Below are 13,093 nucleotides of genomic sequence, written 5' to 3'. Positions count from 1 at the left end.
GTGGAGTCTCACTGTGTTGCCCTGGCTGGCCTCGAACTCCTGGCCTCATCCTCCCAAAGTGCTGGGATTACAGGTGTGAGCCGCCGTGCCCAGCCATGTGACTTTTTTTTGTTTTGTTTTGTTTTTTTGAGGCGAAGTCTCGCTCTGTCGCCCAGGCTGGAGTGCAGTGGCGCGATCTCGGCTCACTGCAAGCTCCGCCTCCCAGGTTCACACCATTCTCCTGCCTCAGCCTCCCGAATAGCTGGGACTACTGGCACCCACCACCACGCCTGGCTAATTTTTTGTATTTTTAGTAGAGTTGGGGTTTCACCATGTTAGCCAGGATGGTCTTGATCTCCTGACCTCGTGATCCACCAGCCTCGGCCTCCCAAAGTGCTGGGATTACAGGCGTGAGCCACCTTGCCTGGCCGTGACTTTTATTTTCAATACTGTCTTCATCTGTTCAAATTTTCTACAATAAACTTAAATTACTTCCATTGTAACAAAAATTATTAGAAAAGCATTTTCAAAACTTTTTATTGTAAAAGAAATATAAACAGGGAAAGTACATAAAACACAAAGTCAATTTTACAACTAATTACAAAGCCAACATCCTGGTCAAGAAACAAAACGTTAGCCCGGCCCAGTGACTCACACCTGTAATCCCGGCACTTTAAGAGGCCAAGAAGGGAAGATTGCTTGAGCCCAGGAGTTTGAGGTTAAAGTGAGCCAAGATAACACCACTCTACTCCAGCCTGGATGACAGAGCGAGACCCCTGTCTCTATCCAAACAAAAGAAACAAAACATTGCCAGTCCTTCCCTTCCCCACTCCCCAGAAACCATCTGTGTGTGTCCCTTTCCGGGAAAAGTAACCACTACCCTAATTGTGACTCTTACGATAATCATTTATTTGCTTTTCTTTAAGTTTTACCACCCATGTATGTATGTACATATCCCAAAAATATATAGTTTCACTTATTTTTGAACTTCGTAATAGCAAGCACTTACACAGAACTTGCTGTGTGCCAGGAAGTCTTCCAAGCTCTTTCCAGGTATTAACTCAATTAATCCTCACAACAATCCTATAAGCTATCATCAGCATTTTACAGATAAGAACACTGAAGCCCAGGGAGGTGAAGTAATTTGCTCAGATTCACGTGGATACTAAGTGGCAGAACCGGGATTTGAACCCACACAGTCTAGCTCCAGAATCCATGCTCTTGCCAAGCATACCATGCTACCTCTCAGACTATTGGCTTCTTGGTCAGAATCTCCCCAACAGTGACAGCTCTGCACCAGACCCTTACTTACTCTACGTAAGCAGACACTCTGGGGAGGCCAGGAGGCTCACTGACACTTGGGCCTGTTTCCACAGAAGATGAGGAACTGACAGTTTTGCCAGAAGGTGTTGTGTTGGCAAAACATCCCTTAGATTCCGGAAAATCACTGCAATTAGCACCTGTAACACAGAGATATCACCATTTAATTACATTATTGAAAATACATTCCACCCTATTTTGTTTCCTAGATTATAAATAAATTTTTAAAACAGCTAACATTTATTGAGCATTTACTGTGCACTGAGGATTATGTCAACACCTTACACATATTATTCCATTTAATCCCTATAACAACCCACAGGCTTAGGTATTCCTTATTATCCCCATTTTATGGTAGAGAAAACTGAGGCTGAGAAGGCTAAGAAACTTGCCTATGATCGCTTAAAAAGTAAACATCTAGGCCCGGCGTGGCGGCTCATGCCTGTAATCTCAGCACTTTGGGAGGCCAAGGTGGGTGGATCAGATAAGATCCACCCTGACTTGAGGTCAGGAGTTCGAGACCAACCTGGCCAACATGGTGAAACAGCATCTCTACAAAAATACAAAAACTAGCTGGTCATGGTGGCACACTCTTGTAATCCCAGCTATTTGGGAGGCTGAGGTGGGAGGATTGCTTTAACCCAGGAGGCAGAGGTTGCAGTGAGCCGAGATCACATCACTGCACTCCAGCCTGGGCAACAGAGACTCTGTCTCAGAAAAACAAAAAAGAAAAAAGAAAACATCTAGGCCCATATTTGATTACAGCTCTTGTGACACTAAAGCCTGAGATTCTAACCCCTGTACTAGACTGCTTGCCCCTACATACAGTTCACCTACTCTGAACTAAGTGGAAGACCTAGGATCTGAAGTGAGCTATATAGCACTGTACATTGTATTAAGCATCGCAATATAATTTTCCAAAGGATTTGTTTATAAAAAGACTGATGAATATAATGCTGATCACAACCCAAAGAATGCCCTCAGAAACTTCTGTGGGTTCCCCTCACAGTTCTTATTCATCTTAGTAGAATCTATAACAGTGCCTGGCACAAAGCAGGTGCTCAATAAATGTTTGAGTGAATAAATGAAAAAGAATTATAACTCCCCAACCACTCACAGTTACAAGTAAGGGAGTCCTGAAAACCAGTGAGTGTCAGACACAGAAGAATATCCATTATCTTCACTCTGCTATACTATTAATACTTCATGAAAGCCAATTTGTTCTGTTATCATCTCATACAGTTATGTAACTCATCCAGCCACAAAAGTAAAAAGTCCAATGAAAAGAGTATGCATATTTCTTTATGCATAATTTCGTAGAGCACTGAAGCTCAATAGATGGCAATGTAACCTCTGGTTATGAGAAAATTGTAAGAAATAAGAGTCAAACTTCTCTGATTCTTGAGTACATTTTTAGATTGACTACTATTCCACCTACACAGTATCATGCTTCACACATATAGAGTCATCTTTTGGTATAGACGGGGGATTGGTTCCAGGACCCCCGCAATACAAAAATTACAAAAATCCAAAGATGCTCAAATCGCTTATATGAAACAGTGTAGTATTCGAATATAACATATGCACATCCTCCTGTATGCTGTACTGTAAATCATCTCTAGATTACTTGTAATACCTAATACAATGCAAATGCTATGTAAATAGTTGTTATATATTTATTTGTATTATTTTTGTTGTTATATTGTTGTTTTCTTTTCTTTTTTCTTTTTTCTTTTTTTTTTTTTTTTGACACAGAGTCTCACTCTGTCGCCCAGGCTGGAGTTCAGTGGTGTGATCTCAGCTCACTGCCACCTCCGCCTCCGGGTTCAGGTGATTCTCCTGCCTCAGCCTCATGAGTAGCTGGTATTACAGGCACTCGCCACCATGCCTGGCTAATTTTTGTATTTTTAGTAGAGACAAGGTTTCACCATGTTGGCCAGGCTGGTCTCAAACTCCTGGCCTCAAGCAATCCACCTGCCTCAGCCTCCTAAAGTGTTGGGATTACAGGTGTAAGCCACAACACCCAGACTTGCTGTTTCCTTTTTGAATATTTACTATGGGCAGTTGGTCGAATCTGCCAATGCGGAACCCGTTGATATGACTGTATAGTATAAACTATGCAAATTCTCACCATCTATCAGCAGGACTGCTACTCAGAGAATTTTTTATTCATTTCCTCTCAAATTCATATCACAAGTGAATAATATCTTTTCCATTCTTATCAAGTCCCGATCTATCACCAAACCTTTCACTCCTAAGAGGACTTTGCCTGTTACTCTACAAAGCTTAAAGTTCAGCTGAGCTACTCCCTCCCTTCAAAATCCTCCCACTCTGGGGCTTCTCAGGACATGGCGCAAGGCCTATCTGCATCAGAATTACCCAGGAAGCCTGTTAAAAATACAGATTCCCAAATTCCATCGCAGACCTATTGAATTAGAATCTCTCCAAGTGAGGCCTGGGAACTTGCATTTTAAATAAGCCCCCACCCTCACCCCTGCTCTTCATTTAGGCTCACGTTTGGCAGTTATCTCCTTCTTGAAGTCTAGTTCCATCACTGCACTGTATTTTATCCCGTTCCACTTCCAGATTCCCAACTGCACAGAACTTCCTGAATTTGCCCAGTCACGAGAATCCCCTTGGCGTACTTGTTCAATATGCAGACTCCAGGGCTCTGACTCAGACCTACAGTCTGGGAGCCAGGATATTTAAGAAGCACCTCAGGTGATTCTTAGGGTCAGCCAAGTGTGGGAAGTGCTGCTCTGGAATATGCCCTAGAGCCTAGAGCGGCCCCCAGCACAGTGAGGTCCAACTGGTTGCTTGAGGTGTAACTGGGTTGGAGTCAAGCCCAGGGGAGGTGGCAGGCAAGCAGCAGGTGAGGATGAGGAGACGGGTCCCCAGTAACCAAAGGAAGAACCACCCATATACTAAGCCACAAAACAAGTATCAACAATACATAGACCACACTCTCTGACCACAATGCAATACAATTAGAAATCAATAATAAAAAGACAGCCAAAAAGTATCCATAAGCTTGGAAACTCAAACCACACTTCTAAATAATTCACATACAAGAAGAAATTGTAATGGAAATCATGAGGTGCTTAATGATCAATGAACATTGAGTACTATATATCAAAACTTGTGGGATTCAACTAAAGCAGTAATTAGAAATCTGGGGCCTTAAATGCATATGCTGTATTTCACTGAATATAAGGCACCATCAATTGTAATAGCATCGTTATTTTATGTATCACAAAGAAAAAAGGCTGCCAATTAAAGTATGATACATGCTTTTATCACTTAGAATTTTTATTTTATACTTATTGATGCATTCTTTTAGATTTATTTATAGATTTTAATCACATATCACTCATGCACGTATATAAAGAAGGAAAATATAAGCACAATAGACTGATTAAGGCATTCCTAAATCTTATGCACATTCAGAAATCTGACTACTAAACCACTTTCAACTCAATCACTATTGTCCACACTTTCCACCTAATACTGACCTAATATTTCAAAAAAAATGTGAGTTGAGTGATGCAGCATTTATTTCTTTTCTTTTTTTTTTTTTTTTTTTGAGCCAGAGTCGCCCAGGCTGGAGTGCAATGGCATAATCTCGGCTCACTGCAACCTCCGACTCCAGGGTTCAAGCAATTCTCCTGCCTCAGCCTCCCGAGTAGCTGGGATTACAGGTGCATGCCACCACACCCAGCTTATTTATTTATTCATTTATTGGAGACAGAGTCTCGCTCTGTCCCCCCGGCTGGAGTGCAGTAGTGCGATCTCAGCTCACTGCAACCTCCGCCTCTTGGATTCAAGCGATTCTCCTGTCTCAGCCTCCCGAGTAGCTGGGATTACAGGCACCCACCATCATGCCTGGCTAATTTTTGTATTTTTAGTAGAGACGGGGTTTCACCATGTTGGCCAAGCTGGTCTCAAATGCCAGACCTCAGGTCATCCACCCATCTCAGCCTCCCAAAGTGCTGGGATTACAGGCGCAGTGGCGCCAGGACCAATTTTTGTATTTTTAGTAGAGATGAGGTTTCAACATATTGGCCAGGCTGGTCTCTTAGCCAGGCTGGTCTCGAACTCCTGACCTCGTGATCTGCCTGCCTTGGCCTCCCAAAGTGCTGGTATTACAGGCATGAGCCACCACGCAAAAGTGCTTCTCTACTGTCTCTGGAGTTTTCTTCCAAGCTATGAACACACGTTCTACATGCTTCAGTGCTCGTACAGCAAAAATTATTACAACTACATCCTACCTGCTGCTGGGCCCACAGACCTGGTAACATCCAGTCCCTACTTCAAAGATGCAAACTGTCTATCCAAGAATTGATGGATTATAGTGTTCAAAATCAAAAATTCCAAAATGAATGAGCCAAGTTGTCAATTTAAGAAATAAGAAAAAAAAAGAGTAACCCCTCTCCCCCCGAAAAGATTTTAAGGAATAAAATCATAAAAGCAGAAATGAATGAAATAAAGATTATCAGAACTATGGCTTCATGCAAAAGCTAATAATGTAGATAAACAAGGTTCAAGAAAAAATTTTAAACACAAATAAATAATATTAGAGCCTGGACTGTAATCCCAGCACTTTGGGAGGCCAAGGCAGGTGGATCACCTGAGGTCAGGAGTTCAAGACTGCCTGGCCAACATGGTGAAACCCCGTCTCTACCAAAAATACAAAAATTAGCCGGGCATGGTGGTGCATGCCTGTAATCCCCATTACTCGGGAGGCTGAGGCAGGAGAATTGCTTGATCCCAGGAGGCGGGAGTTACAGTGACCTGAGATCATGCCACACTGCACTACAGCCTGAGCAACAGAGTGAGACTCTATCCCAAAAAAACCAAAAATAATAATAATAATAGAAATGAAACAAGGCCATAATTATAGATAAAATAGAGATAAATTTACAGATAAAGAAATTAAGCTACAGAAATGTCAAATAACTTGTTCAGGGTTACATAGCCATGGAGTATAATTTATAAAATGTAGTCTAATGTTCAAATAATCAAGACAGTACTGACAAAAACCCTAACAGACAAATCAATAAAACAAAATAGAAAACATAAATAGAATAAAATTTTATATGAAAACAAGTGGCATTTTATCTTGGTGAAGAAATGATGGGTTATTCAAAAAATATTGCTGGAACAACTAATTAACCATTTGGAATAAATATAAAATTGAACCTTTCTTATCCCAAACTGGAAAATCCAGATGACTCACAGATTTGAATGTAAAAACTGAAATTAAAGATGTACCCAAAAAAAATAAGTGAAAGTTTATATAATCTTAGAGTGAAGAAGTTATTGCCAAGAAGATACCAAATACAGGCAAAATAAAGGAAAAGAGGCATAGATTTGAATATGCCTCTTTAAATATAAACTTAAAACTTTCATAGCAAACTATAAACTGGGGGAAAATCTATAACAACATGATAGAAAGAAAAGAAAAAAGAGTTAGTAGTCATGACAAATTATGAGCTTTTTTTTTATACTTTAAGCTCTGAGGTACATGTGTAAAATGTACAGGTTTGTTACACGGTTATACACATGCCATGGTAGTTTGCTGCACCCATCAACCCGTCGTCTGCATTAGGTATTTCTCCTAGTGCTATCCTTCTCCCCTCCCCCAACCCCACGACAGGCCCTGGTGTGTGATGTTCCCCTCCCTGTGTCCATGTGTTCTCATTGTTCAACTCCCGCTTATAAGTAAGAACATGCAGTGTTTGGTTTTCCATTCTTGTGTTAGTTTGCTGAGAATGAGGGTTTCCAGCTTCATCTATGTCCCTGCAAAGGACATGAACTCATCCTTTTTTTATGGCTGCATAGTATTCCATGGTGTATATGTGCCACGTTTTCTCTATCCAGTCTATCATTGATGGACATTTGGGTTGGTTCCAAGTCTTTGCTATGTGAACAGTGCCGCAGTAAACATATGTGTACATGTGTCTTTACAGTAGAATGATTTATAATCCTTTGGGTACATACCGAGTAATGGGATTGCTGGGTCAAATGGTATTTCTAGTTCTAGATCCTTGAGGAATTGCCACACTGTCTTCCACAATGGTTGAACTAATTTACACTCCTTGAGCTTTTATAAATTTATAAGATGAAAATAAATATCCAAAAAGAAAAAAAAAAGGGCAAAAGATGTGATCAGGTAACTTATTTTTAAAAACAGGCTGGACAAGGTGGCTTATGCCTGCAATCTCAGCACTTTGGGAGGCTGCAGCAGGTAGACTGCTTGAGGCTAGGAGTTCAAGACCAGCCTAGGCAACATATGGAGACCTGGTCTCTACAAAAAACTAAAAAGTTAGCTGGGCGTGGTGTTGCACACCTGTGGTCCCAGCTACTCGGGAGGCTGACATGAGGACTGCTTGAGCTGGAGAGGTCGAGTCTGCAGTGAGCCCTGATCGTACCACTGCACTCCAACCTGGGTGACAGAGTGAGACCCCATCTCAGAATAAGATAAAATAAAATAACACATGCAAATAGCCAATATGTATTTGGGGGAAATTTCATCCATCCTAATAATTGGGTTTGGGGGAGTGGGTGGTTATTTTGTGGGTGTTTTTTTTTGAGACAGGGTCTTGCTCTGTCACCCAGGCTGGAGTGATCTCGGTTCACTGCAACCTCTGCCCCTAGGACTCAAGTGATGCTCCCACCCCAGCCTCCCAAGTAGCTGGGACCATGCACACACTAGCATGTCCAGCTATTTTTTTGTTGTTGTTGTTGTATTTTTTGTAGAGATGGGGTCTCACCATGTTGCCCAGGCTGGTCTCAAACTCCTGAGCTCAAGTGATCCACCCACCTCAAAAGTGCTGGGATTACAGGCATGAGCCACTGTACGTGGCCCCATCCAGATAATTGAAGAACCAAATTTAAAATGAGATACCATTATTTGTTATCCGTTTGCAAACACCCAGGTTTGGCACAGCTTGGAGGAATGGCATTCCTATCATTGCTGGCGGGAATGTCCCCATCTTACTGAAGAGCAATTTGGCCATATGTGACTTCCGAAGCTTATGAGAAGTGCATATCATTTGACTCAATAGTTCTACATCTAGAAATGTATCTATGAAAAAGGCATGAAATGCATGTTTGGAGATGTAGAATGGATTCACATATGTGAATGAAATGAAATCAAGGCCAAAGATGTCCTCTATGTCAATACTTGCATGTGAATTCTGAGGTATTTACAGTAAGATTTACTTATGGTAATTTTTGGCCATAGGTTTTAACAGTGGCTGCCTTTCATAGCATGTAAACATTTTAATTGTATATTGCCACTATAGGACTTGAGAGTTCACCCAAGCAAGAATTGGTTGGCTCTATGGATGGTATCAGAGAGGGTCCTTTCCCAGGCTTTTTGTTTGTGTTAGGAACAAAAGGTAAATGTACTGCATTTCCCTAAGCAGCAAGCAGTGAAACACACCTAAAACTTTAGCACACTTCCTTGCTTGCTTGAAAAGTTTTGTGGCAGCAGCACTCTAGAAAGTGGCCTGTGGCCACTATAATGCGGAAAGCTTGTCTGATGGACAAGGATGGGAAGAGCAATCTCTTGCTAAACTGGCAAACAGCACACTCTCTAGATCAAGCTGACTACGGCATCTTCCTAAGAGTAACTCAACCTCAAACTTGAGCTGGAGACACTTAAACATGTTCTCAAGATGCCTCCCCGCCCCTCCCCTGGTAAAAGAAGATTAGCTGGAAGAGAAGCTGGAATTGCAAGCCTGAACACTTACTAATACTGACGCTAATACTAATACTGATGCTCCCACTGCATACAGTACCATCCAGCTACTCCGAGCAAGCCAATTACTTCTCCACGCCCAGCTCCCAGTGGCTGCCCTCTCCCCCATCTAGCTCAGAAGGCTGTGGGGAGACAAACACACTAAGGAGATACACCCTGCTTGAAAGTTTCACCACTTATCATGAAAATTGTTATTCAAGTGCAATAAATGTCAAGTAAGCCAGAAGTCAGAAAATTCTAACAAGTTTCTAAAACACTACAAAATAAGAAGAAATGATGTAATTAAAGGCCAAGAGAAGGTTCTGGTAACCAGAAAGGAATTCAAGGGAAAAAAGAGAATTTGGAAGAAAGTCTGTTTCTTTATTGCCATCTGTGGAATTCAGGATAATTATTTCCATTTTTTTTAGGCAGGAATAACACCTTACATAACCAAAGCACTTTCATATGTTTGTCATCTCAGCTGATTGTCATAATAGCTCTGTCTGGCAGGGAGAAAAATAATACATCAAGCCATGTTTGTTTAACATGGATACTCATTTAACCAAACACTATTTCCCACCCCTGCTTATCTGCTTCACAAGGGGCCTAAGGATCAAGGACAGAAGTTTTTAACCCGTTTTTTGATTCTATCCTCTCCCCCATGAGCAGTAATGAAAGCAATCGGTTCTCTGATGGAAAAATGCACACACACACACACACACACACACACACACGTATCTTCAATTGGTTTGTGGAGCCCCTTCCTTGCTGAAATCCATAGACTCCATGTTAAGCTAAACTCAGATGTATTCTCCTGAATAGACTCACCTACACAGCAGGAAAGGACACCATGGGTCTTTCATTAATGTGGTCTGGGACCTGGTACCCTTCTGTTACCCCTAACTCGAAAACATGGATCCTCCCTAGGACATCCTTAAAACAGCAGCTTCTTCCTTTACCCCAAACTGGAAACTGCAGGAAGGTCTGGAGCTTAAAGTTAGAATCCCAGAACCCTTTTCTCCTTGCTGTTCCAGACACACTTGGACAATTAATAGCTCTAACTCCTCCAGCTCCTCCTTCTCTACGGTCCTAGCTTATATTAATAGCTGGGTGGAATGAGTTGTACCTCCCTCCTTTCTCTCCACTGTGAAGGAGAATGAGGAGATCACACACCCAGAATACAGAAGACCAGGGAGAAAGCTAAGATCTGATCCAGCAAAGTCTGGATATTTCACAACCCCTTTTTGCAGCACTCAGGCCACTCACCCATAACAGGTAAATGAGAACTTGAGCACAGGCGCACTCTGAGCTTTTCTGGGAGACTGTGGCTGTTCGGCGCCATGACACTGTTCTCCAAAGGCAAACGTGCCCCCAAATACCCTCCTCTGCCTTAACCAATTATGGAGCTACCAGCCATTATTTAATTTTTAGAGTGTTCATAATTCTCACCTGAACTGTCCCATCCAATAAACAATGACACAAACCTACTAATATCTGAGCAAAGGAAAGATGACACAGGCTCGAAAGTATGGCAGACTCACGTCAAATCCCAGGCTCACCTTTTATTAACCCAAGCACTGGGCAGGTCAAATCTCTGGCTCTCTTTACTCACAGGTAATATACTTCTCCACTGCTGTGAGATCCAGTGAGGTAATTTATGAGACTCTCTGCTTTGGTGGTGCTCTCTGCCTAATCAAATCTTGGGTTAGCACAAACATAAGCTACTATTCAAGCAGCTCTTTTTACATGCCCCCAAACTAGCTTCCTTCTAAACTTCAAATGGTGCCCCTCACCGGCCCCCGCCCCCGGGTGTAGTATACTTGGTTGTGGCCACCAACTCCACAGCCTGGATTTCTTAGAACTCAACTGTAGGTCCTCTCCACCTCGGTCATGCCAGAGTCCCTTTTTTCTGGAACCTTCTCCAGCTGTCTGCCGCAGGTCGCGCTTGAGATGGAGGGGAGACGGCAGCCCCGTGGACCGTTTCCAGTGAGCATGGATGGACTCATCTGTGCCCATGTTGATTTTAAATATTAGAAGCAACCCAGAGACAAAGAAAGACCCTCGTAAGAAAGATATCAGTCAAAACAAACAAATTCCACGAGCCACCGAAAGTCAGGAGGGCAGGACTGGCCTCTAAACGGGAGCCTCACTCCCTCCACCTGGGCGTTTCATGGTTTGGAAGCCCTGGGAGCCCCAGCGAGTCCGCCCCCAGCCCGAACCAGGCTCGCTGCACCCCCCATCCAGCTCAAGGTGCTCCTTCTTTTCCACCTCGGGGTCTTCCCACCCCCTTCCCCAGGGGAGGCCCGGATCTGTGCTCAGAGGCCTCCACGGACCAATGAACCAACTGGCAACTGAACTGCCGAACACACGCCGCACGCCGAGGCCTGAGAACCGAGAGCCTAGGGCAAAAGGGACACCGCGGCCGCCTGCTTCTCCCACAGAGGCGCGTTCCGGGGTTGCCGGGACACCGGCTCCAGTAACGCGGCGCGCAGCGTCCTGCCTGGCTCGGCTGCCGGCCCCACTGTCTGTCACCCCCCGGCTCTCTGACCATTGGTACAGGATGGAGGCTCCTGAGAGGTGCGGAGCAAGGAGCTCCAGCCATGGCCCGGCGTCACAGGCAAGGACCGCTGCAAAAGCCACTTTGTGGTTTTGGATTTTTTTTTTTTTTTAAGAGTTGTGGTTCTTTTCCAGGCAATTTTCATTATTAGAACTGTAGGCTCTGGTAGCAGTGAAAGATGCGCCCTCCACAAAGCTTGCAGATGCCTGGTTATAATTGGCATTGATTAGACAGGATCCACCTACTACTTACAGAGCGCCTTTTCTGGGCCAGGCGCCCTAGTGGATATTATCTTCCTTAAACAGCCAGCTGCGTTTTTCAAAATAGAAAACCAAATTTTAGCAAAGGCTTGCTCAAGGTCACCCAGAAAACAGATTCATTTCTAAGTTTCCTCATTCCAAATCCACCACTCTTTCCATCATATTGACTTAAATTTGTCTTCCTCATCCTTTCCAGTATCTAATAAATCTCGCGTAGAAAGCTTTACTCCAAGTCTAGTTTAAGTCCCTAAATTCGTGTTTAGACCAAGTTTTCCCTTCTTTTATTACTGATTATAAGAGAAATAAATGGTCATTATAGAAATATTGGAAAATATGGAAAAGTATTGTTAATATCCATGATCTCACCATACAGAAGTTAAATACTTTTTTTCTGGATAGCTATTGCTATATAACAAATCACCCTCAAACTCTGTTGTTTTAAACAACAACATTCACTTTTAATTTCTGATCCTGGTGGTTGGCTAGGCTAAGCTAGGCTGTTCATGCTTGGGGTCTCTCACAGGGTCTCAGTCAGAGGTCACAGAGGAGCTTCCTCACTCATGTGTCTGGTGATTGATGCTGTTTGTCAGTTGAGGTCAGCAGGGTTAGCGCCAGTTCACCCATGTGTGGCGTTTCCATGTGCTTTCTCACACCAGTGTCTGAGTTTCCAACGTGAGCATCCCCAGAGGACCAGGCAGAAGTTGTATTGCCTCCATAGTCACAAATGCATGAAGAGGGAACTTAGATCACACCTCTCCATCATGGTCATACTGTATGAAGAGCACAGGGGACAGGGGATCTTGTGGCCCTCCTAGAAAATACAATCTCCCCTACTGATATTTAGGGGTTATTCCTTGTCCTTTTTCTATGCACATGTATGTCATATACCCCTAGTGATTTACACCCCTGCTGATATTTAGGGGCTGCTTCCTCTCTACCCTTTTTCTGTGCACAAATATGTTAACATATTATAGATAGATAGATAGATAGATAGATAGATAGATAGATAGAGATATAGATACCTCTTGTATTGGGCTTTTAAAATTTAAGATTATAGTTGATGGCTGGGGGCTTTGGCTCACGCCCATAATCCCATAATCCCAGCACTTTGGGAGGCCGAGGTGGGTGGATCACTTGAGATCAGGAGTTCAAGACCAGCCTGGCCATCATGATGAAACCCGTCTCTACTAAAAATGCAAAAAAAAAAAAAAAAAAAATTAGCCAGGCGTGGTG

At 43.0% G+C, this 13,093-nt stretch overlaps 1 protein-coding gene across 2 annotated transcripts in view; it reads right to left on the bottom strand.

The window, feature by feature from the left end:
* The window catches only part of SPATS1 (spermatogenesis associated serine rich 1), a 37,482-nt gene extending 25,987 nt beyond the window's left edge, over positions 1 to 11,495 (bottom strand). Inside the window, exons 1-3 of one of the 2 annotated variants that reach the window (XM_019029872.4) lie at positions 11,377 to 11,495; positions 10,911 to 11,049; positions 1,292 to 1,439 (exon numbers count right to left, since the gene is read on the bottom strand). In XM_019029872.4, coding sequence (XP_018885417.1) covers positions 1,292 to 1,439; positions 10,911 to 11,049 — 287 coding nt within the window. In that variant the 5' untranslated portion in view covers positions 11,377 to 11,495. The remainder of the gene's footprint in view (positions 1 to 1,291; positions 1,440 to 10,910; positions 11,050 to 11,376) is intronic. The other variant, XM_004044122.5, reaches the window with a different exon arrangement.
* Between the last annotated feature and the right edge of the window lie 1,598 nt (positions 11,496 to 13,093).

The sequence above is a fragment of the Gorilla gorilla genome, chromosome 5 (assembly GCF_029281585.2).
Source record: "Gorilla gorilla gorilla isolate KB3781 chromosome 5, NHGRI_mGorGor1-v2.1_pri, whole genome shotgun sequence".
In the NCBI taxonomy this organism is placed as follows: domain Eukaryota; kingdom Metazoa; phylum Chordata; class Mammalia; order Primates; family Hominidae; genus Gorilla; species Gorilla gorilla.
Note: the sequence above shows the minus strand (reverse complement) of the source record. Positions and strands in the feature narration are given on the sequence as shown.